General features: G+C 42.7%; 1 protein-coding gene across 1 annotated transcript in view; it reads left to right on the forward strand.

Annotated features, from left to right (window-relative positions):
* The window catches only part of DPYS (dihydropyrimidinase), a 55,120-nt gene that overhangs the window by 16,495 nt on the left and 11,907 nt on the right, over positions 1-26,718 (forward strand). The window contains exons 2-7 of the mRNA XM_006122392.4: positions 2,351-2,509; positions 5,341-5,520; positions 6,932-7,121; positions 15,736-15,892; positions 16,809-16,950; positions 19,486-19,628. Coding sequence (XP_006122454.2) covers positions 2,351-2,509; positions 5,341-5,520; positions 6,932-7,121; positions 15,736-15,892; positions 16,809-16,950; positions 19,486-19,628 — 971 coding nt within the window. The remainder of the gene's footprint in view (positions 1-2,350; positions 2,510-5,340; positions 5,521-6,931; positions 7,122-15,735; positions 15,893-16,808; positions 16,951-19,485; positions 19,629-26,718) is intronic.

Below are 26,718 nucleotides of genomic sequence, written 5' to 3' on the forward strand. Positions count from 1 at the left end.
AAAAGTGTTTACCACTGAGTTTTTAGTGTATTTGTATTATGAAATGGACTGTTTTGTTTCAGAATAAAACCTCCCTATATAGTGAATGCAAATGTGTGTGAAAAGGTTCACTGACATTGACAAAAGTGGTTTGCTAAATCCAGACCGATTGATTTTTCAAAAATCTCCTGACTGCTCTTTTAAGATCCACACACACACACAAAAAAAGAAAAGCTGTTGTGGCAAAAATTTATCCAATTCTGACATATAGATAATGGCTTCAGAAAACTGGTTTAGAAGTAAAGAAGTCACAGAAATAGGAAAAGAGTATTACAGTGTTAAAATGAAATCCACTGTACTTTTATCTGAACTGTGCTTAACAGTTATGCAAAAGGATACTATTCAGAGGAGAAGAGCTTCAAACTAAATAAGAGCATTGGTAGTGTTGGATCCGACTGGTGCTTTATTTAGTCTAGTATCCTATTTCCCATTTCTCACAATGACCTACCGCAAGATGCTTGAAAGTGCAAGAAATCCCACAGTGGACATTTAATGAATAATCCTCCCTAGAAGGCAAGTTTCTTCCTAAGTTCCTGCAGATAGTGGTTGATTTATGTCTGAAGTCTGAGTGCTTGTGTCACTACTTTAAAAAAAAAAAAAGATTTTTTTCCACGTACAGTAAAACTCCAATAGTCCGGCATCCAATTGTCCGGCACTCCCGATACTCTGGCATCAAAATGTCAAGTGCTCCCATCCAGCTGATTAAAAAGCCGGCTGCTCAGTACCCAGACCGAACATAAGGTTGGGGGGGAGGGAGTGGGATCGGGTTACAGCATGGAGAAAAGCGTTTTGCTTCAGCGAAGGGGAAAGAGGAGGGGGATTGGGTTACAGCAAGGAGAAGGGAAGAGGAAAGGAGAGGGGAGGGGGACGGAGATCGGGTCCCGGCCAGCTGTTAAGCCGTGCAGCTGTACCGGGACCTCCCAATACTCCGGCATATCCAATAATCCGGCACCACCTAGGTCCCAAAGGTGCCGGATTATCAGAAGTCTACTGTAACTATCTAATCGTTTCTGGAATACAGCCATGCTTTTGCAGTCAATATCTTGTGGCAATGAGTTCCGGAGGTTAAATATAGGCTCTTTTAAAAATGTATTTCCTGTATCAATCCTAAATTTGTTACTGAATGTTTTATTATCTGTGCATACTATATGAAAGATGATAAAGAAGAGTACCTGATTTGCTTACCCGGCATATCCTATCCCCTTTTAGTCTTTCTTTATCTAAAATAAATTGTCCCCATCTTTTAAATCGTTTTGTGTACAAAGACACTTTCTGAATTATTTTTGTTGCCTATCTCTGAATCCCTTCTGAAACTCATCTACCCTTTTGAGATTGGGTGACCACAACTGAACCTAGAATTGCAGGTGGGACTGTACCACTGATTAATACAAAAAGTACTGCGATTGCTGTTTTGAACAGAGGTTTCCATTAAATTGTCCACACTGAGGTAAACTCTTTTACTGAGGGGTTACAGTTAAGAAAGAACCCAGCTGTGCATTTCTTCCACTCTGCATTACTCTACATTTCTCAACACTCAATTTCATCTGCCACCGTGAAGCCCACTGCCTACCTTTTATTAGGTCTTTCTGAAGTTCCTCAGAGTCCTCACTAGTCATTACTTACCTTACTAACTTTTCATTATCTATGAGTTTTGCCACCGCACTTGGTTACCTCCTTTTCAATTGATATATACATTTTAAAACACCTTTTTAAGATAGTTTTGGTGCCCCAGAGCCCAGAGGGATTTTAATCAGAGGCTGTTTTGTACCATAATTCAAAGGTATCTTTTCTGTCACCATTGTTATTTTGCTGATATTTGGATTTATTTGGACAAACTCATCAGACCCTGAGAAAACATATCCATGTTGATTTTCTCCCTGTTTTGTGTACCAGTTGGTTAGAGGGATTCAATGATGCAGGAATGCTGCAGATTCAAATCTTTAGTGCAGTTTGGGCCCTATGCAACAATCTAATTTCTTTAGTCTTAGTTTCCTGTGTTCCTTCTGAATGCCCATCTGAGTCCTCAATCCTGCTTTATTACGTGGCCCTTTACATCTGTGACACACTTAAGCATAAAGTCAGCCTCCTACTTGCTGGTAACCAAATAGTTCTTTACATCATCGTGCTCTGTACTCTGACTTCATGCAAGGTGAGTCTTAAATTGCATATAGCTTTTCACTGCATGGTCGGGGATGGGCATGGAAAGGAAAAAGTGACTTTGAAGATGTAGTAATATCATGGAGGGAGGAGATGGCATGAATGGAACCTTTCTTAATTAATGGCTAAATAACTACAATTCCTGTGATTTCAGGCTGCTCTAGCAGGAGGCACCACTATGATCATTGATTTTGCAATACCTCGGAAAGGCTGTTCCCTTGTTGAAGCCTATGACACATGGAGGAGTTGGGCAGACCCTAAAGTCTGCTGTGATTACACACTGCATGTAGCAGTTACATGGTGGAGCAGCCAGGTAGATACAATAGAGTGTGAATGTTATAGTGATTTCTTAATGCTGAATTACTTATGACTAGGTTTTAGCTGTGAAGTGTAGCTTGTGAACATAATTGTATGTATAAAATAAATTAACCAGTAAAGCTTAATGCATGAGCTTTAAAAGCTCACCCTTAGAACAATAGAAATATATTTAAAATGCCATTAAAGTTAAGTGTAAATTAGTGAAATGTTATGGATTTATATTTATAATTCCACCCCGTTCTGTAGTTCTACAGTATGCAAATGTAGTTATTCTATTAAGAAAAAAATGGGAAGCCCATACTTTTTTTCAGACAAAACAGGAGAGCTGGGCAAACCAGAGAAAGACATGCACATATGCCATTCCCCCTTAATATGCCGCTAGGCTCCTTGTGCTCTAGCAGCTATTGCATCTAATTCTAATTTAATGCAACAGAAAAAATTCTTTAGAATTCATTTACCAGATCCTAGATTACAAAAACAAAACAGACCTATTAGTTTGTCATCTCCATCTGCCCACAATACTTATGTGACTACAGGAGGCCCCCGCTTTATGACGGCCCGCTTTACAACCCCCCTGCACTTACGACTTTTTCCGTAAGTGCAAAAGGGGCCGAAATCCCCCGACTTACATCCTCAGCCCTGCATTTACGATGGCGCACGGTGCCTGTTGTAAATGCAGGCTCGAGTTATGATGCCCCTGACTTGCGAGGCTATCCCCAGAGCTGATCATGTCACAGGGAGCAGCCTGTATAGCAAATGTGCTAAATGTTTGACTCTTCTGACCCAGAGTATATGTTCTAGTATTTTTATCCACTTCAGAAGTCTCTCTTGGGTCTAATGGAACTCACAGGTTCCCTGGAGCAGACCCACCCAGAAGTATGTTGGAAATAAAGTTAATGATCTATAATAATAACCCTCAGAAGATCATAACGCACCAAGCAAACTAACCATCAGAAGTACTGTATTAGCCTCTCCATTTGACTGAGCAGTTAATGCTCCAACCTTGCTGTTGCCAAATTCCTACACCTATGCAGAACCCCATGGTTGCATCCAGGCAGAGTCAGGTTCTAAATGACTTGTCTAAGGTCCCAGGAAGTCTGTGTCAGTTCTTACAATAGAACCTGATGTCAATGTTCAGCACTGTTCCCTGACACTGCCTTACATCACTGTAGAGAAACAATTGTAGCTGGTCACCAAGACCAAGCAAAGAGATTCTTGCTAATGACACAGACTGCAATTTATCAGCCATATTCAGGCCCAAATAGGAGTACATCCTAGAGTGGAGAAGGAAAAGCTTCCCAGATTGCCATACACCCCAGAAAAAGGGCAAGGGAGGCAGGAGGGGCTTCTCAGGTGGGCACATATGTTGATATTGGACAGAGGGGCTCCCCAGATGGGGCTCATGCCCTTATTCTTCCCCTCCAAATAAAGAGACTCTCCAGAATTCTGTAATTTAGCTACTTTCAACCTAAATATAAATTAGGCCACCCACAAAACACACGAGGGCTGGGCCTGGAAATCGTCACCTGGTTGCCGTCACTCTCCCGAGTTCCCTGGATGCCTTTGCCTTTAAACTAATACATTTAACAGAGCAAACACCTCTGCAGGGGTCATTGAATCTATTCGTTTCCATTTTATGTTAGTCCAGAGTATGCTAACTTGCCAAGCTGCCCGGAAAGGAGTTACCTGGAACCCCCCCCAGTAAATTACAAGAAATGAAAATGTAAAAAGCAAGTTAAAGATTTTAAGGCACCGGCCTGTGAGAACCCACTTGATTTCCGAGGAGAGGTTTTGGGACTTAAGGAAAGCCTTTGGATCCAGTTAGTATTTACAGTGGGGAAGAAAGGGGTATGACACATGAATCCCTTTCTTCTTCAGGATATACTGATAGTGATCAGCCATTTGAGTCCACTCAACCTGGAGACCCCGCGCAAGAGGCAAAGGAGGTTTCCATGTACAAGTTGGATCTCCCAGGTGCAGCACCCTTGGGACCTGACTGGTCCCAGATGTGGGATTTTTCCAGAAAGCGGAGGTCATTTTTGGACCCCTTCCACCAGCCCCACTGGCATCCCAGCCAGCTCCCCACCTCCTGCTGGCCCCATTGCCCTGCCGACCCTCTGGGCAACCAGCACTGCTGTGGATCCACAGGCTCCAGGCATCCGCATGTACCACGTGCTGAGGCTCCGGACAGCTGTGCGTGTCGGGGCTCCTTGGGCAGCCGCACGTATCGCATGCTGTGGCTTCCTGAGTGGCCATGTGTGCCATGTCAGGGCTCCACGAGCACCCTCATGCATCACATGCTGGGGCTCCCTGGGCAACTGCATGCTCACTGCCCACCAGGGCTCCCAACCCTGCGCTGGGTGGCTCCATTGTCAGCTCCCTGTGGGCAGCCCACTGCCCTGCCGGCCCCGCAGAGATCCTTACTGCTGCTCCTCTACCGGGATTCTCTGGTCTTGCAACATCCATTCCGGCCCATGGATTTTACCAGACCAGAGAATCCTGGTTAAGAGAGTTTGAACCTGTAGATGATTTGATTTATTTATGGAAACTAGGGCAAAAGTTCCCAAATGGCTGAATAATACATAGCCCCAGGTCACAGCAGACAGCACAATTAGTCATTCCAGACTTGTCCTTATTGTTTGAGTGTGCTAGAGGTTAATTCCCAGCAGGAGCACAGCAGGTTTCGGGCAAATAAAATGTCATTGGCTTGTTCATTATCCTCATCTCCTCATGGAACGTTAGCACGGCTGATAGAAGTGGGAAAGCTAACTATTATACTTTTATACAGTGGCGCTGTGGAAATTTCTGACATTGTTTTTCTTTCAGGTCAAGGAAGAAATGAGAATTCTTGCTGAGGACAAAGGTGTCAACTCCTTCAAGATGTTTATGGCCTATAAAGATTTGTATATGGTTGGCGATAGTGAATTATATGCAGCTTTTTCCCAGTGTAAGCAAATTGGAGCAATTGCTCAGGTCCATGCAGAGAATGGGGATTTGATTGCAGAGGTAAGTGTTGGATGAAGTGATTTTAAAATGTGGAAGACAAAGGTACGTAAATGCTCCCCATTCCCACAATATCAGACTGTCTAACTTTAGTGTGATGTAGCCAAATACTTCTGGGGAACTGAGGTTAAGTGACTTGCCCAAAGTCTCTGTGGTGGAGCACAGAATTAAACTCAGGTGTCCTGAATGCTATGCAAGTGTGCTAACCAGTGGCCCATTTGATTTTCAACAGTCCCTTGATGATCAGTGAGTCTACTTACTGCAAAGTAAATCATCAAATTCTTTTTAGGGCCTGTCCCAACACTGTTGAATCCAACAGGAGTCTTTCAAATGACCCTGGTGAGCTTTAAATCAGGTCCTTAGTATTTCTGAATTTCCTTTAGGCATGTCAGATAAACACCTGTGCATGAACACAAAGGCTAATATTGTTTGTTTATTACATGCACAGTCTATCTCTCTTAATAGTTAGTGTGTTGTGTTTATATGCAGAAAGCAAAGAGCTCTGAGTAGGGCCAGGTGTTTGTGGTGGGTTAGGAAATGATCCTGCTATAATAAAAAGCATTACTACACAGCTGCCAAGAAGACTGAGCAGAGAAGAGCAGGGTTGAGGTCAATGAAGGGAACATTTGGCTAAGTGCCCCTGTGACATGATGAGGACAATACTTAGCTTCAGGTCTCCTTTTCATGCCCCGTTCTATTTTACCCATGTGTTTAATAATAATGGAGCCAGGCACACATTGGACTCTGCACTGGGTGAGCACAAGTCTTAAGGCCCCCATGTCTATTTCTCTGTGTCACCACCTAAGCACCACCCTGTGACTTACAGACTCCAGCCCAAGAGTTTTCAGAAATTCTTCAACTACTTTCACCATAGACGTTTCAGTAATTGGAGTTCCTGAGTAAAGAATGGATTTGTCACTAAACTACAAACCAGAGAGTGTTTAAGGTCTTGTAACACAATGTCAATTATAATACTTAGTGCTTCTCACCTAGCCCCTTTTCATCCTTAAACCCCCAGTACTTTACATAGGTCAGATGGTCAAGTATTTTTATAATGTGGATAAGTATCTATGCTACTGATTGGTCCACTTGGGCACCTAGATGTTTGGGGTGGGATCTTGAAAAGCACCTAGGCAGCTTTGAAAGCTAATAGCACTAATGTTTCTAATTGTCAGTTAGGCATTTTTTTAAATCCTTACCCTAAATACTGGCATCTGGCCTTTGGCTTTGGTGGGAGCAGAAGTAAGCCAGTGCTGAGTGCTCTTGAAAATCCCACCCTATGTCAATTGCCCGGTGTCTGGATTAGAACACAGATCAGATGAGTGCTCAGTTGGCCAAGCCACTGCTGCTCTTACATAATTGATACTGCTAATTAAACAGCACTAACATATATGTATTCATGTGTGATATGTAGGGTGCGAAGAAGATATTGGCACTGGGGATAACTGGCCCTGAGGGACATGAACTGTGTCGTCCTGAAGAGGTCGAAGCAGAAGCCACAATGAGAGCAATCACCATAGCAAACTCAGTTAACTGCCCTCTATATGTAGTTCATGTAATGAGCAAATCTGCAGCGAACGTGATAGCTAATGCACGAAGAGAAGGTAACTGTCCTACTGCTCCTTCATGTTTGGTCCAGGACCTGTGAGTAATGGCCCTGCTTGCTGAAGGATGGTAATAGGAAGGTGTATTAGCTAGCTCCTTAGTTGGGGGTTTTGTCAGGGGTGTGAGGATGGGAATAATAGTTGGGAGGTGGTTAGAGGCTTTTTAAGCAGCTGACAAAGGAGAAGAGAAACAGTCACTCTGAGCAGTACGTGGAGGCTGAGTGTGCTTGTCCTCTGTGTGTTAGACATATACATTTGGTCACTGCTATGCCATGGCATAGAAATATAAAATACTGAGACTGTCAGAGTCAGCTGCTGCTTTAATAAAAATAAAATAGTTCCTTTAATTGCAAGAGGAAAACCTCTATCGAATTTTCATTATTTGCTTGTTGTCTGAGGAATTCAGAAAGCAGAAAATGGGGGCACTTGCGGGTAGCCTGGACATCAACTGCATGCTGCCCTTACCCACACCAGCTTTAGTCTTGTCTTTCCCCTGATGTTCTGAATTATTAGTGCACTTGCTTTTTCATCAAGTAGTGGGCTGTTGCATTCAGGCTGGTTAACATTGGTATATGAACAGGAAGGCACTCACTCATTTTGGGTGCCCAACTTGGGGCATCACATCCCAGATGTGAGTTTCCCCTCCCCGAACTTTAAAGGGGAGGGCATGGTCTCCCCTGATTTTTCTTCACATGTAAAAATAGTTAAAAAATGCCTCAAATCCAGCCATGGCAGTCAATGGGAAGGAAAAGGTTTCTGACTTTTTGGATTCACCAACCATTTTGAAGGGTCTGATGAAGTGGGTTTTGCCCATGAAAGCTCATGATTCTATATATTTTGGTTAGTCTCTAAGGGTATGTCTACACTACCCCGCTAGTTCAAACTAGCGGGGTAATGTAGGCATACCGCACTTGCAAATGAAGCCCGGAATTTGAATTTCCCGGGCTTCATTTGCATAAGCGGGGAGCCGCCATTTTTAAATCCCCACTGGTTCGAACCCCGTGTAGCACGGCTACACGGGGCTCGAACTAGGTAGTTCGGACTAGGTTCCTATTCCGAACTACCGGTACCTAGTTCGAACTACCTAGTTCGAGCCCCGTGTAGCCGGGCTACATGGGGTTCGAACCAGCAGGGATTTAAAAATGGCGGCTCCCTGCTTATGCAAATGAAGCCCGGGAAATTCAAATCCCGGGCTTCATTTGCAAGTGCGGTATGCCTACATTACCCTCCTAGTTCGAACTAGGAGGGTAGTGTAGACATACCCTAAGGACAAATCATTGTTTTTAAAGTTACAGATGATCACGGTTACTTCTGTGAGATTTTCTGACCTGGCAACAAACTGAAAAATCATCTATTCACACTGCTCTAACCATAATGAAAGGGGCTCAAATCCTTATGAATTACTAGCACTTTTGCTTCCTTTTTGATCCAAATTGATCCATGGATGCTTCAGATTTCCCTGCCTATGCATTTTAAATACTAGCCTACCTTATAAGCTTGATTAGTTTGTATAAAGCGTTTTGAGATAGTGGATGGAAAGTTCGATAGAAATTCCAAATAATGTTGCTACAGGTCGGATTAAGGTAATGTTTACCCACCTCCTAGTGTGAAGAATAGACATATTGGAGATAGAAACTGTGTTATGGTATTCTAATAAGACTGTCTGCTAATGCAAATATGTAAAAGAATTTTTTACCTGTCAGCAATGGATTATCAATACTGTGCTAAACTAGATTTGTCCACTAGGTGACACTGTTGGTAGTAATGTGGAATCCAACTTGCTGTAATGCCTTTGCTCATTTATTCAATGATGTGCTGTCAGAATCCAATATAAGAAACTGCAAAATCAGTTAAAATGTCCAGGCGAAAGCAGAAATGTTGACAAGCAAATTGGAAAGACCTGATGACAGGAAAAGGGTATTTTGCACTGTGTTGTCAATCAGGAATTCTGTGATACTGGCAAAAGATGTAACACACTTATAAGGTCTCCTTCATGTTTCATCTCTGTCCTGGAGTCTAGGCAGGGTTACTGGTGTCTAGGTGAAAAGAACAAACTGGTAACATTCTGCTCCCTACTCTCTTGAAAAAATCTAGAATTACATCATTGAGTTGCTCCATTCTCACATGAGAGAATAAGGTCTGGCCTATGCTTAAAAGTTGTATTGGAAAAACTTTTACTTCAGTTAGGTGTGTGGGTTTTTTTATGGAAACCGGTCATACCAGTAAAAGCCGCAGTGTAGGTGCTGGTATAAAGATAGTATATGCAGTAGCTTATTCTGTCTCTCCTCCGGAATAGCTATACCAATACAAGCACTTTGGTTTTGGTATAACTGTACATATTTTGTGGGAAGGGGAGGGAGTACCACTTACCCTGTAGTTAAAGTAATAAAACGTTCTATTATAATCAGGGCCTGAGAGTGGAATTTGATGAATGAAAAAGTTCATCACCATTTAAAAAAAAAAAAAGATTGATCCCAAACTGGCCAAATTATAAACAATATGTCACTGCATAGTAAGATTGCTGGACTAATCATATAGAACAACATCTTTGGAGACCATTCTAGCTAAGGCTCAGTTAACAGGTCAGATTAGGCTCTGAACTGCAGATATGTAAATCACACTTCTGAAAATGGGACTTAGGCTCCTAAATGACTTACATGCTTCTGAAAATTATATCCCAGTAAGCAACATACAAGGATCAGATTTTCAAGTATGACATGATTTCAATTGATGGTTTTACCTCTCCTTGAACTGCTGAGAGGTTTGAAAATAAATCTAAAGCAGGCACAGTGTTTAATGATGCACCAATTCATGTGGAAGCCAGTGCCAACCTAGCTAAATGTTTAATGAAGAGACAACTAAGAACCACAAGTATTTTCAAACAGAGCAGACTTTAAAGTATAGCAGAAGTAGTGAGAAAAATGAGAAGGGGCTTGCTTCCTGCTTAGTATTTGTATTAAATAAAAGAAAATGTGACACATGCAAAGGTCTGATCTGTCACTACACTATAAGCACAAGCAATATGACCTAATAAAGCCTTCCCTCAGAATGTCTTTGCTTGCTGGTTTAATGCAGGTTCTAAGATTTTTTTTTTTACCTCTAAATGCAGTGAGTCAGTCAGAATGAAATGCAAGGAATAGTAAAATCAGCAAAAATGTCCAAATTTAATCTGGCAAAGCTGTAGCACTCTAGACTCAAGGTTGTTATTGAAAATGAATCTGCAGGTTTCTGCTCCTTGCCACTCATGGGAGCAGCTTAGGTTATGTTCTGACTGCAGAAACTTTCTCGTGAGTGGTGACACGTGAGCCAGAAATAACCAGTTTGATGCTTGCATCCCAGGGTATGTCTACACTGCACGCTCATTTTGAAATAGCTGTTTCAGAATAGGCATTATTCCTCATAGAATGAGGTTTACAGATTTTGGAATAAGCCGTCCGTTATTTCAAAATTATTTTGAAATAATGGAATGATTGTGTAGATGCTTGCATTGTTATTTTGAAATAACACTAGTTATCTTGAAATAACGCTGCAGTGTATACGCTCCCCTAGTGTGGGCTGAGAACTGGAAACATCAAGGCACTTGTGTGCGCTGAAGCTCAGATCCAGTCCAATCAGCTAACAATCACAAACCACTGTACAATGCCATTTTGTGGGCTTTTTTCAGTCATTCACAGTGACATTTACTTTGGGTAGAATTCTCTCTTTTGCTGCTAAGCCAGCCCTAGCCAGAGGAGAATTCCATCTGGCACAGGCATTGTGCAAGCACAGTTGCCACAAGATCCAGAGGAAGCAGCCTGATGAGTGTGGGAGAGGAATGTTGCAGGTTGAAAATGTAAGTGGGGCTGCCCCACACAGGTAGCTGAAGAGAAGTTGCTGCAACCAGAGCAGACTCTCAGAATTGTCTGTTAGCTGGGAGATCTCTCAAATCCTTAGAGCAGCACAGAATTGGAAGAGCACAAATGTAGCCCAAAGTCACATTATAACACACTCCTCCTAAGGCCATGGCTGTGAATTCTGTGCTGAATCCCATCCTTTAACATTTGAAAATAAATGGACAAAATAAAAAAGAGTCTACTGCTTAGGTCTTGGGACAGAGTCCTGGGGTTCCCAAAGCCCATCTTCTGTTTTTTGTATCTTTCTCCTCCTCTCTCTGCCTAATTCCATAACACAATTAGATACATGGGACTAGAAACTTAAAACTCCACAAACCAAAGGCCAAGTAATAAAGAGAAAAAATAACATTCCACGGTATGTGACAAAGCAAAGAACACTGGGCCAATGGGAGAAGATAAAGAATACGTGTCCTGAGAAATCCTGAAACCATCCGGTAACGAGTGTAACTGGAGCAATGCTGGTTGCAGATATATAGGGATTGATCAAAGTTTAAAAATGGTCATAAGGCATTTTTGTATACCTAATCTTCACAAAGCAATTGAGGAATGATATGACACTTGCTGAGAATGTTACTTAAAGAAATGCCAATCACCAAAGAAAGGCATTGCTTGTATGTCTGAAAATTTCAGTTCCTGCTGACCTGGTGTTACTAAATTACGTCGAAATTGAATGAATGAGTTGCTTGCTTTTAGTGCCTTTTGTTGACAACTCACAGGCCTTCACAAAGTAATGAATTTCAGACTGGTAATACAGTTATGGTATATGCAAAGACAACAGTCACATAATTCATATACACATCAGAATCTGGTTGATTGAGATATAGCTGGTTGATTAGGCTGTGTCTTTCCCCTTTCAGAAGGTGTGAATGAACATTTAATTTCTATTGGAAGAGCCACAAATAGAAAATACCCCTTGAAGGAGACCTGAAACTAGAATAGCACCTGTAATATTGCCACATTCTTCCCTCATTTGCTGTTAGCACTGGATAATAATTCAAGCCCTTGAGGTAGAAACATTTCCTACAATCTTCTAGCCCAGAGAAAAATGAAAGAAATTGATCCATCCAGTCACCTGTGTGAATACTGTTACATGGCTGTTTGCAATGTCAATATATTTTCTGACACAGCTTCTCCAGTATGGGTCAAAGCTTTTTGACAGCCATTACAGCATGAGTCTAAGTATCTATCAGATGTATATGATAGTACATATACTTTTGTAGTCTACATGCTTATGATTGGAGCTGAGCTTTTCTGTCCCACAAAATTCTGCCCACTCTGTATCATGGTGGTAAAAATATAGGAAGGGGAAAAAGGAACGGAAGCTGTAGTCTGGTGGGTAGAGTACTCACCTGGAATATGGGAGTTTGGGGTTCAATTTTCCTGTTCTAAACCTGAGTCCCCCACATCCCAGACCAGTGCTTGAATGTTAGTGTTTTTCATGCTGCAGCTTTGAACAGAATTTCCATCTTGGACCCAAAAGACCTTTCCCCCCACAAGAGTGTTGGTTTTGACCCATTGTGATTTTTTTTTTGTAATAAAAAATGATTACATCCAAAAGTTGCTGATCAGCAATCCTTATGAGAGGCAGTACCTGTGCATCTCACAGTTTTTAATGTATTTCTCTTCCTACTCCCTCTCTGAGACAGGACAGTGCTAGTATCCACATTTTGCAGATGGGAATCAAGGCACAGAGCAAGTGAGTGTTTATCCTGAGATGATGCAGGAAACCTGTGGTAAAGAACTGGACTAGAGTCCCCTGAGCCCGAGGCTAATGCCTTAATCACCAGACCATCCTTCCTTTCTTCCCTGATCTTCCAGTGACAAAGCTGATATCTAAAAATCATGGCAACTTTGCAACCTGTCACTGCGCACCAGACTGCTAATAAACAACACCTAACTCCAGCAGTCTGGCTGTCAGGTGTAGATGTGTTGTGGCATCCCCATGTACAGATAAAACATTGAGCCAAACAGAAGACCAGTTTTTAGGAAACAAATGTGTTCAAATTTTGCATTTATATTTTACTACAACTCATATCAAAGCATGGAGCTCCTGCTCCACTAGCAAAACATTTATATTCAATTAAGTTTCCATGAAGCTTTGTAGGTGCACCTGTGAAGGTTGATGAATTCTACAACAGTGGGATACCTAACACCCCATGAAAAGCACAAGTATAGTTTTGTGACAGCAACTACTGAGTTCAATCCTGGCTCTGATGCTGAAACCTTCAGTAATCCTGGGAGAACTGCTTAGCCATGTTTGCTTTAGTTATCCCATTTGTAAAATAGGGATAGTAAACCATGCTTATCTCCTTCATAATGGTATGGTAAGGACTAATTAGTTTATGCTTGTAAAATGCTGTACCTAGATCCATAACAAGCATTACAGTTTATTCCCTTTAACAGGCTTCAGAGTAGCCGCTGAGCAGAATAACATTCTCTCCCCCACCCCCAGAAACACAGTAGTCACACCAGGGACCACTGTGATATTTTGCAAAAACTATGAGGAGTCCTGTGGCACCTTAGAGACTAACAGATTTATTAGGGCATAAGCTTTCATGTATAAATCCCACTTTATCAGATGAATTAGAATGGAAATTACAGAGACAGGAAAGCATGGAGGGATGGAAGTACTGGTTATAACAAAAGGAGGGAATTAATTATCAAGTATAGGACCAATGTTAAAAAGGCCAATTCAATGAGGGTAGATGTGGCTCATTCTCAACAGCAAATGTGGAGGTGTGAATACCAAGAGAGGGAAAACTGACTTTCTAGAGAGATCATCTAAATCCTTATTCAGTCCTAATTTTATTGCATTAAATTTGCAAATGAATTGCAGTTCTGCTGTTTCTATTTGTAATCTGGTTTTGAAGTTTTTTGTGGAAGGATGGATGTTTACTATTACTAAATGTCCAGAGAGGTTAAAGTATTCACATACTGGTTTATGCATTACCTTTCTTGATGTTTGATTTGTGTCCATTTGTCCTTTGGTGTAGAGACTGTCCAGTTTGGCCTATATATCTGGCAGAGGGGCATTGCTGGCACATGCTGGCTTATATCATGTTAGTAGATGTATAAGTGGTTCAGCCTCTGATGTTGTGGCTTATGTAGTTAGGTCCTGTAATGGTGTCACTTGTACTGTTGTGTGGACAGAAGCTGATCAATAACATATTGATCCTATTACCCTATACTGGAAACCTACCAATGGATACATTTACCTTCATGCCTCTAGCTTCCATTCCAGACACATTTCTTAATCTATTGTATACAGCCAAGAGCTAAAATACAACCGGATTTGCTCCAATCCCACAAAAAGAGACAAACACCTACAGGATCTATATAGAGCATTAGTAAAACTGAAATACCCACCTGGTGAAGTGAAAAAACAGATCAACAGAGCCAAAAAAGTATTCGGACATGAACTACTTCAAAACAGACTCAAAAGAGAAAACAACAGAATTCTAGTTGTCATTACCTACAGTCACCCTCCAATGCATTATCCACAATCTACAATCTATCTTGGAAAATGACCCCTAACTCTGAGGCCTTGGGGGAAAGGCCTATTCTCGTTTACAGACAACTCCCTAACCTGAAACAAATCCTATATAGTAACCACATTATACAGCTACATCATAAGCATCCAGGAACCAAACCCCGCAATCAACCCCGGTGCCAATTCTGTCCACACATCTAAACATGCAATTTCATAACTGGACTCAACCACATCAGTTACCAAATCAGAGGCTCATTTAATTGCATATGCAGTAATGTAATCTGTGCCATCAAATGCCAGCAATGCCCCACTGTGATATATAGTGGACAAACTGGACAGTCCCTATGGGAAAGAATTAATGGACACAAGTCAGATATCTGAAAAGGCAACACACAAAAACCTGCTGAGGAACACTTTAACCTCCCTGGACACTCATTTAGGGATCTACAAGTTGCTATTTTGTTTCAGACCAATTCCACAAGCTAAATACACAGAGAAATATTGGAACTCCATTTCATTCTCAAGTTTAACTCGTGCAAATGGTCTAAATTGCGATATCAGATGACTCTCACATTATCAACCAACCAAACACTGAAGGTGCGAATGGTTCTTGATGTCTCTGTAGAATCTGATGTTAGTACTCTTCCTTTCCTAGTGCAAACCGATGGTTCTGATCAGCCTTTTTTAACTATTTAGTCTTTAAGGTGCTAATAGACTGTTGTTTTTTAAGTTTTTCCTGTTACAGACTGGCTCAGCTATCTCTTTGAAACTTATCTACCAAATGTCCTTTTTTTCCTCTCCCTTTCCATTTTTTCCTCTCTTCCCCCCCCCCCCCCAACCCCTCCACCCGCACCCCTCCTTTCCTTATTTATTCTTGGTTCTGGACTTCCAACACAATGATCATCTGAAGAAGTGGATTGTGCCCACGAAAGCTCACGATACCATCTACATGTTTTGTTATCAGACTATTTGTTGTTTTTAAAGTTTTTCCTGTTACAGACTAACTCGGCTACCCCTCTGAAACTTATATTCACAACAGGCACTATATGACAAGTATACATGTTGTATTCTTCTGTGCATGGTATCTAGTTTAAAATGACAGAGACTATTCATGTTTTTTCAAATTTAAATCCAATCTCTTCAGGAAGAACGGGGAAGAGAAACTACAAAATAAGCAATTTGTTGTCATAAATGTTTTTTACTGATTAGATTAACTCTTCGTGTTTTTCAGGGAAGGTAGTATATGGGGAACCTATTGCTGCTAGTCTTGGTACAGATGGCACTCACTACTGGCATAAGGAATGGCATCATGCCGCAGGACATGTCATGGGACCTCCACTGAGGCCAGACCCTTCAACACCTGGTTTCCTCATGGACTTATTGGCCAAGTAAGCAGACTAAAAAGCAATGGCAAGTTCTACTGTATTGTGTAAGAGAGCCATTTAAATGATTTATTAATGGGTCACAGCCTCAGCACTTTCTGTATCCAAATACATAAGTAAAGCTGCTAGCAAAGGAGTAGTGGGGCAGCAAGGCTGTATTTTGTCAGGTGGCAGGATCTATTACCATGCCTTGGGAAGCAGGGGTTCTTGCTTTACCCTTTTGGTTTACAGCAGTTTGAGCCCTGCATCAAACTGCTGAGTCAATTCTATAAGACTCCATTGTGCCAGTTAGGGCTTCTTAGGTCCAGAGGCATGACCCTCTGCTCAGAAGGAAGTAGAGGCAGATGGGGGGGGGGGGGGGGGCGCTAAGGGGGAGGAGTTCCCTCAGAAACTCTTAGGAAACCAGCCATGAAGGGAATTTTTAAGTTGAGTCTTATTTTGTTGGTACAGTCACCAATAAATTCAAATCTCAAGAGGGGGATAAATTTGTCATTTTGCAGCATTTGCAGATGTGGGGCCTGATTCTCCTCTCATTGACACTGGTCAGAATTAGGAGTAATGCTGCTGAACTCCAGTAACAATGGTGTATAGTAAAATGAATGAGAGAATAGAATCGGTCCCTTTGGTTGAGGCAAAGGATGGATGCTGCCTGCACACAGAAGACCTTTGAAATAATCTAAAACGAAGTTTAGAAAAGTTGGATGTCTCCCTTTGGGTGTGGCAGGAAAAAACTGCATTGCAAAGGGACATTGGATGTCTCTACTTGGCAGAAGCTACTCTTCATGGAGGCAAGGAACTGAACTGAAATTGGTGGTTCTTTCCAAAAGGAATAGCTGGGCATAGCAAGTCTTCTTGCAAGATCTCATATCTACAGGAGTGCGATGGCAAACTTCACTTCATGGCATATCTTGTTTCTTTACAGTGATGACCTAACTGTGACGGGAACTGACAACTGCACCTTTGACATCTGTCAGAAAGCTCTGGGGAAGGATGATTTCACCAAGATCCCTAATGGGGTGAATGGTGTTGAGGACAGGATGTCTGTCATATGGGAAAAGGGAGTGGTGAGTTTTTTTTTTTTCCTCATGATTAAGCTGATGGTGGAGCAGAAAAATCCACCAATACCACCAACAAAGGCTAATGTAATTTCTTAAAAACACCACCTCTTCAAATCCCTTAGTGCTTGTCTACACAGCAGGGCTAAAGCCAAAATAGGCTACACAACTTCACCTACGACAATTATGTAGCTCAAGCCAAAATAGCTTATTTTGGTTTTTGGTGCTGTCTACACAGCAGGAAGTCAGAGGTAGACCACTCTTCCTCCATCTTCCCTTACTACTCATAAAATGAGGGTTACAGGAATTGGAGTAAGAAGTCCTCCAGCTCGCCATTATTTCGACATTATGTCAAAATACCTGCTTGTAGTGTTGATGCGGTTATTCTGAAATAACACTTTGTGTTCATTTTTTTAATTGTATCCTTTGGTATATATGGTTGTGACTATTTTCATCCACTATTTGATCTGAGGAAGTGGGTCTGGCCCACGAAAGCTCATCATCTAATAAACCATCTTGTTAGTCTTTAAAGTGCTACATTGTCCTGCATTTTACTTCTGTGTAGACATACCCTTGGAGAATCTGGTTAGATGAAGCAGCATGGTTGGGCCCAAATGCAATATTTGGTAACACATTTTCAATTCCCATTATCTCCAGATTCTCAGTGACCTCAAAAGAGGTGCTCAGCATCTCTCAGGCCCAGGCCCTTTGGACTATAAACAAAAACAAACACTGACAGCTAGCAGTCACGTTCTTCAAACTATTTTCACTAAAGCTAGAAATCTAAATAAATGCCCTGACTTTCAGAAGTGTTGATTACCTACCTTACACTGGGTGAGCTGGCACTGGAATGAAGAACACTCTAACCAGTTCAGTACTATTAAAAGTTCTAGAGAATGTTGGGTGAACTGATCTCCTTTACCCTGGTGAATATGAATTCCTTGCTGATAATGTAAGTTCAAAATCTAATATATAAGGAGAATGTTTATAAGTTTGTGCGCTAATAACTTGGACACTATAAGAGCTACTGCAACCAAACTTTCCATGGGATAACCTTTCATCCAGGAGAAGGTTTTAAGGTACTTTTGGACCCAATTGAGCCCAAGCTCAAGCTGTAAAGACCAAAAAGTTGCCTGCCGTGCTGCGCTGCAGGGGCTGCCCCGCCCACTCTAAGTCCCATGCCCGCTGCCTGCGGCCCCTAGCACTGTCCAGAACTCGCTCCCTCCTGCCTGCGAGGTTACATAAGTGACCCTCTTTCCCCCTCCCTCCCGCGCCGGCACGCAATGCCCTGACCCCCCTGTGCACAACGGCTCAGGCATCTGCCCTGCCCCTCACGGCACCTGCAGCCCCAGGCACAAACTGGGGCGCTCCTCCTGCGTGTAAACTTCCCTCCACCTGGGGTTGCACCCGCCACCTCCAGGAATGACGTAGACCTATATTTTAATCCCTATAGAAATCAGTGCAACTTTTCTACCATTCAAAAAAAGATAACGGACTACTGTTTTTCTATATTTTGTTCCTCCAGTTTCCCAAGCAACACCGGGTAACTCCAGCTAGTATATTTATAATTTAAGAACTGCCCACCTCTCTCAATCCAGTTTGTTGATTGTATTATAATCTATTTTGTAAATCTGTATTTGGATGCAAAGCAAATAATCATCTTATACCCTCTGGGTGGTATTCTGTCCTGATTTATACTCTATGTAATGTCAGGGAGATTTCCAAGGGGGTAAATCAGGACAGTATTTGCCTCTAGATTATACTATGCAAGTGAGTCATTAGACACACACCATTTGCTGTTTTTGAAAGTGCCACACCTTGCTCATAATAACTTTTCAGGAAAAGTCACCAAATAGGACTTACTCATTAAATCTCTCTCTCTCTTCATAATTGTAGAAAGTTATGGTGATTTTTTTTTATAGCAAAAAAATGTTCTCCTTCCAAAGTATCAGTACATTTAAGGCCATCATAATTTCTTTCCTCTCATTTTTCTCCCCATCATAAATCTTCATTCCACTTAATTTAATTTAGTATGTTTATTGAGCAATACCAGTAGAGAAAAGATTTACAGACCATCTTTCTGTGTTGCATAGTTCAGTGTTGCCTTGTTACCATGTTAATGCCTGTATTGTCCCTCTTAAAATAAGGGATAAGGGATCTTTTGGAAAAGGCTTTATTTTCCAAAAGATCCGCATCTAGACTGGCACTTTTTTCCGGCAAAGGTCCATGACGAAAAAAAGCAGCAGCCATTTTTATGCTAATGAAGCGGGGGAGATTTAAATCCCTGCTTCATTAGCAATTGCTATATGTCTAATTTGCATCCCTTTTACAAAAAAGGGATGCAATCTAGACGTAGCCAGCGTGTGTCTGTGTCATGATAGTCACACGTGCTTCATGTAAACATTAATAGTTAGCCATTGAAAAGATTGGTGTGGTGTTAGCTGAGACCTCTTCATCACTCAGCCATGTGTTTTTGATTACAGGAATTTATTTTATTCCTTCCTGACAAAATTAGCATTTTTGTTTCCACGTACTGTTTTGCAGCACAGTGGTAAAATGGATGAAAACAGATTTGTAGCAGTTACCAGCACAAATGCAGCTAAAATCTTTAACCTTTACCCAAGGAAAGGCAGAATTGCTGTGGGTTCTGATGCTGACATTGTTATTTGGGACCCAAAAGCTACAAGGTAGGTCTGAGTAATCAAATCCTGTCCTTCCAGACTTTTCTGTGGGAACAAGATATATGAAAGCACCTTGTATTGCAGTAAGTCCCCAGCAGGGGTGGGAAGTGTGTGAGGGCAGGTCTTATTTTAACAGCACTGCATATACATTATTTACAGGCTATTATTTGGCACTTACCATAGTGGATCTAAACAGACATCTAGACAGAGTGTAAATGTTTTTCTGGACTGCTGATTTTATAGAAAAGCAACAAGTTTTATGCATTATACTAAATACCCCTGTGTCTGAGGAATAAAACTAACTCCTGAAGTTAGTGCTAAGCTCTGTTATACTGGTCAGTCACTAGGTGGCGCTGATTGTCGAATGCCGTATGTATTGGCGTGGTTAGCTTACATACTGCATGTAAGCTATGCAGTAAAAGGATGTTATACACCTCTCGGGTATGTATCTCTGATAAGGAAGCTCTGTTGTCAGTGTATATCTGCTACAGAAGCCTGGCCTTCTAGAAGCAGCCAGGCAACCTACTTTGTGCATGACACTAACCACGCTGAGACCTCTGTGTAACTATGAGCCATGCCAGCTCAGGTCAGCCTCCCACAAGTGCTTGAGCTGGGAACAGGACTCAAGGGCCCTAGCACAGTCCTAGTCCTTGAACTCATGGAGGTGAGGGCTGCTCTGGGCTAGTACTTACTCTAAGCCCCTGTCCCAATCTCTTAAATTACTGTCACCCACTGGTGAGCACATGTTGTAAGTTCTCTGCCACAACAGGTTTTGGCTCCAGCTATGAAAGTGCAGTTTTCCTGTGGGTGTCTCTTCAGTCAGCGAGGCTCTGCTTCCATCTGTGGGCAGTTGAAATTTAAGTTCAGAAAATGCATTTTTATTAGGATCTACTCCTGCTGAAAGGATGGGAGTTTTGCCTTTGACTGGAACAGGAGGAGGGCTGTGCCCATCAGGGCCGGATTAAGGGCAGGGCGCCAACCTATGGGGGGTGCCTGATGGCAGCTGTAAGTGGTGCTGCACGCCAGGCCATGCAGCGCCCCTTAGAGCTGTAATCAGGCACCGTGCACCCGGGGTCGGGGGCCGCGTGATGCCCCTTAGAGCTGCCATCAGGCTCTGTAGCCTGATCACAGCTGTAAGGTGTGCAGCACTCCGGGGGGGGGGGGGGGGGGAGGCGGGGCAGCACGTTCGCCAGGGACGGGGCAGCACATGCGTCGCACCCTGGTTCCTGGGGTGCAAGAATGGCTCGAGCCAGCTCTGGTGCCCATACAGCGGTTTGTGGGGCCAATACATTACTGAGGCTGGAGGCACATTAGCACTTTTGTCAGTAAAACATCTGTCAGTCAGGAATATGAAATAAGCACCCCCAGGTCATCCTTTAGGCATACACAGCACACTCAGTGCCATAGGGCACCACTAAATTCCCTGTATGCACCTGGGGCCACCACTGGCCCCAGCAGCCCCAATCTCCCAGCCCCTGCCCCCTGCTTCACTTCCTGATCCCTCAGTCCCCTGCCCTGATTTCCAGTCCCATTGGACCCAAATCCTTGCTCCTGGTCTCCCAGCCCCAATCCTTCACACACAGACCCCACCAGTGAGTGTGCAGCTCCAGCCAGTTGTAGCACTCCTTCCACCTGCTCCGCCCCCCAACCTGCAGCTCTAGCCAGCTGTGCTACTCAGTCTGCAGGCTCCCCATCATCCTGCCCACAGCTTGACCTGCCCCCACATCCCTGAGCACAGCCCCACCCTATGGAGTGGTGCCTCCCTCATAGGACCACCCAAGCACCCTCATGAGCGACATACATTTCACCAACCAACACGCTGGTGGGGACAGCTCTCTCAGCAAGAGACTCTCTCACTCACAAAGCTACTTCTGATCACTGGGAGCAGGAGAGCGCGCTCTCCTATTTACATGGAATGGCTACAATGGGAGACCTTACAGGAGTGCAGCTGCAGTGGGTACAGCTTTGCCACTGAGGGCTCTGTAGTGTAGACATAGTCCAAGTATATAGGGAATGCTAACTCCCACTAGCAGCATCTGTACATGTTTCACCAATACGCCTGAAGAGGGCACACACAGCCTACTGAAGAAAAGAAGCTAGCTGACAGCCTTCAACCATTTGAAATATTACGCACAGCCAGCCTCACAAGCTTTGTTGCGATTTGGCAATGTTTTGAAATTACATAATAGCTGCGTTGTTCTTGTTTATTAATAAATGTTAGATGCTGGCCCAATCATTAGCATCACTCTCATGCCTCAGCCCAGGCTTCCTGGTAGGAGACAAAGGAGCTGCAGTTTTAAAATACTGGAATATACAAGCATAAAGAACTAGACAAGTGCTGATTCATAACTCTGGAGAATTGGGAGTGGAGACTGGCGGAGGAGGCCTATAGGGGAGATTCTGACATCTCTTTGAAAGATTACCAACAGTGATGTGAAGCAGTTAAAAAGAACCCTGCAAAATCAGCTGCATTAGCCCTTCTGTGTCATTGCACAATAACAGCAAGTTGGGTGTGTTTTTTGTGCATGTTGAGTGCATGTTTGGCTTTGCTTTTTTCCTTAGGTTATAAGAATCTAGTGGATTCAGAGTGACAGCTCAACGAACCAGTAGCTATTGCGCTTGACACAGGTTCCATTTCCAGCACTCCACCAGCCTGGCCAAGACTTTCATTTTAAGGGTCCATTTCACTTTGAAATCTTTGGTCTATTTCTGCAGGATTCACTAGTAATTTTTGCAGAAAAGACATGGTGCACAATTCTCAGCTGTGTATGTATCTAAAAACCTCAGTCTCCTAGTTGTAATTGTTTTCTACATAGGCGCAAGCAGTCTGAGCAGAGACATGTCAAATGTACAAACTAATTACAAAATACTCAAAAAAGATGTAATAAAAGTTACCTGGAAGCCTAAGGTGGCCACAGTAACTTCTTTTCTACTAATTTAGGGTTATTTTAAACAACCTATACTGAAGTATTCATTAATCAGCTCTTAGCTAGGAAAAGAACTACGTCCTCATAGTATTTATGTTGAATGACATCTTCTTACAGACCTCAACACACACACAACACTCTAGTATGCCCTGTAGGTAAAAGTGTTGAGTGGAGAATCTTAGGGAAAATGTGTGTGGGTAGCAGGCGTTCAGCACTGTACTTTATTGTTTTTAATTCAGGTTTGACCATGAACATGCAGTACACGTTGATTGAAACCCCATGCCGATTGCTCTCATTGGCTGTTGTGTTGTGTGTGTGCATTTTGACAACCTAAATCCCAGTGAAACAAAAGCAATTAAGTGTTTCATTCCAAAGGGAAGGGATCGTGGGGAATGCACAATGTAAGCATAGGAACACAGTGTCAGATGTTGTTTTGCTAATGCCTTTTAATGCTGGAGAAACATTGAGAAGTAGTGATTTGCCCTGCAAAGACAATTGGAGCAGAGGTTCTCCTTGGTTCAGGCTTTAACAGGCTTAACCTAAAGCCCACTGAAATCAGTCAGAACATTTATGTTGACTTCCAGGATCAGACCCTATGGGACTATGCATTTATCTAAGGTTGGTGAACAAATCGGCACCCATTTAAAAAAATCTTCAATCTGTATCTGTCACATTGTTTAACAGTCTTCACCATCACCACCACCACCCATTGTACGTGAAGGAAAGCCCACCTCAAATAAACAAATCTGCCAAGAGACTACTTGCTATTTTTCATAAGAAACATACACAACACGTTAGCAGAGCAACTTGTGCTGTGACCGTGTTCTTAATCCCTTTGAAAGTGTGACCATAATTTTGAATACTTAATACATTAAGTGCCAGCAGTTGGATACCAGTGTGAAAGGTGGCATAAAAAACAAGGAAATATACACAGATGTGTGTGTAGCACATGTGTAATAATGCCATTTTCATCAGATTTTGTTCTTCTGTATTGATACACACACACACACACACACACACACACACACACACACACACACACAGACACACACACACACTCCAAGTAGCTTTACTGAAGTCAGTACACTTACAGTACTGTGAGCAAGAACAGAGCCAAGTGTGATAATCTTTACTTTAATAATCTCCTTATTAAACCAAATGACTATGTTCATTCTGACCCACCATGGTTGATCTCAGTCTGCATTTGATAATGTCTAGCTTGGAACAAGTACCTATGTAATTCCGTAGTTGGAATACATGATTCATCAACATACTTTTTTGTTCAGATCTTGGATGCTCACAGTCAGATTATACCCTCCTTATTTTGAGTAATTCCTTAATCCACCAGAAATCCCATTGCTCTTAATGGGACAATTTTCAGGTCCAATAAAGGTGATAGATTGTGAACTGGCAGCAGCAATTGAGATGAAAGTACCAGTAGCAGAGCAATCAATATCATTCAGACATTCAGAGCAAATGCAGGAACTTTATGAAGCTTCCTGGTAATGCTGCTCAATGCTGATCTTGTCAATAAGGCTGTGTCTAGACTACATGCCTCTGTCGTCAGAGGCATGTAGATTAGACACATAGGCAAAGGCAAATGAAGCCACGATTTAAATGATCGCGACTTCATTTACATTTACATGGCTGCCGCGCTGAGCCGGCAAACAGCTGATCAGCTGTTTGTCCGCTCAGCGCGCTAGTCTGGACGCTCCCCTGCCGACATCAAAGCCCTTTGTCGGCAGCCCCGTTATTCCTCGTGGACGAGGTTTACCGGGGCTGCCAACAAAGGGCTTTGATGTCGGCAGGGAGCGTCCAGACTAGCGCGCTGAGCGGACAAACAGCTGATCAGCTGTTTGTCGGCTCAGCGTGGCAGCCATGTAAATGTAAATGAAGCCGCGATCATTTAAATCGCGGCTTCATTTGCCTTTGCCAAAACAACAAATCTACAGGCTCCGTCGACGGAGCCATGTAGTTTAGACATACCCTAACACAGCAGACAGTTTGATGCAAATTGTATTTTCATGCTCTTTAGGTCAATCAGTGATGTTGCTCTGGCTTCTGTTTAATCAGGTGGTCAGTCATTTTTCTACTTTTGCAAGTCTGGGACACTTCAACTGGTGTAACATATCATGGATGGGTATACATTTTTCAGGAAGAACAGGCAGGGGAGAAAAAGTGAAAGAGTTGCCTTGTATGTAGGAGAGCAGTTTAAGTGCTCAGAGCTCTAGTATGAAATGAGAAAAGCCTGTTGAGAGTTTTTGGATAAGATTAGGAGTGAAAGCAATAAGACTGATGTTATTGTGAGCATCTTCTATAGACCACCAGACCAGAAGGATGAGACAGACGAGGCTTTTTATGGACAACTAACAGAATTTTCTAGAAAATGTGCCCTAGTCCTCATGGGGGCACTTCAATCACTCTGACATCTGCTAGAAGAGCAACACAGCATTACACAGACAATCCAAGACATTTTGGACAGTGCTGAGGACAACTTCCTGGTACAAGTGCTGGAGGAACCAACTAGGGATCATGGTCCTCTTGACCTACTACACTCAGAAAAGGAAGAATTGGTAGGGAGAGTAGAAGTAGGTGGCAACCTGGGTAGCAGTGACCATGAGATGGTTGAGTTTGGGATCCTGACAAAAGGAAGAAAGAAGACCCTGAACTTCAGAAAACCGATGGGGCAGGATCCTTTTGGGAGCTAATATGAGGGAGAAATGAGTCCAGGACAGCTGGCTGTATTTTAAATAAGTCTTTTTGAGGGCTCAGAAACAATGCAAAAAGAATATCAAATATGGCAGATGACCAGCTTGGCTTAACAGAGAAATTTTTGGTGTTCTTAAACACGAAAAGGAAGCTTACAAGAAGTGGAAACTTGGACATATGACCAGGAAGGCATGTAAAAGCATAGCTTGAGCATGCAGAGATATAATCAGGAAGGCCAAAGCACAATTTAAGTTGCAGGTAACAAGGGATGTGAAGGATAACAAGAAGGGTTTCTACAGGTACACTAGCAAAAAGCAGAATGGCAGGGAAAATGTGGGACCCTTACTGAATGGGGGAGGTAACCTAGTGACAGATGATGTGGAAAAAGCTGACATACTCAATGTGCTTGTGCCTCAGTCTTCGCAGACAATGTTAGTCCACGGACTGCTGCACTGAGTAACACATTATAGGGAGAAGGTGGGCAGCCCTCAGTAGTGAAAGAACAGGTTAAGGACTATTGAGAAAAGCTGGACACACACAAGTCCATGGGGCTGGATCTAATGCATCTGAAGGTGCTGCGACAGTTGGCTGATGTGATTTCAGAGCCACTGGCCATTATCTCTGAAAACTCTTGACAATCAGGAGAAGTCCCAGACTTCAGCAAAGCTTTTGGTACAGTCTCCCATTGTATTCTTGCCAGCAACTTAAAGAAGTATGGCTTAAATGCATGGACTATAAGTTGGCTAGATCATCAGGTTCAACAAGTAGTGATCAATGACTAAATGTCTAATTGCCAGCTGGTATCCGAGTGCACCAGGGATTGGTCCAGAGACCAGTTTTGTTCAAGATCTTCATTAATGATCTGGATGAGGGGATGGATTGCACCCTCAGAAAGTTCTCTGATTCACTAAGATGGGGAAGGAGGAGGAGAGTTAGATATGCTGGAAGGTAGGGAAAGGGCCCAGAGTGATCTAGACAAATTGGAAAATTGCGACACAAGAAACCTGGCGAGGTTCAACAAGGACAAGTGCAGAGTCCTACACTTAGGACGGTACAGTCCCATGCACTGTCACAGGCTGGGACCAGCTGGCTAAACATAAGTTATGAAAAAACAGATCTGTGGATTATAGTAGACGAGAAACTGGATAGGAGTCAATAGTGTGCCCTTGTTGTCAAGAAGGTCAATGCATTAGTAGGAGCATTGCCAGCAGACTGAGGGAAGTGATTATTCCCCTCTATTCAACACTGGAGTATTGCATCCAGTTTTAGGCGTCCCAGAATATTGCGTCCAGTTTTAAGACCCACATACAGAAAAGATGTGAAGAAATTGGAGAGAGTCCAGCAGAGGGCAATGAAAATGATTAGGGGGCTGGTGCACATAACTTCTGAGGAGAGGCTGAGGGAATTGAGCTTATTTAGTCTTCAGAAGAGAAGAATGTGGGAGCCTTCAACTACCTGAA

The sequence above is a fragment of the Pelodiscus sinensis genome, chromosome 2, assembly GCF_049634645.1.
Source record: "Pelodiscus sinensis isolate JC-2024 chromosome 2, ASM4963464v1, whole genome shotgun sequence".
In the NCBI taxonomy this organism is placed as follows: Eukaryota; Metazoa; Chordata; order Testudines; family Trionychidae; genus Pelodiscus; species Pelodiscus sinensis.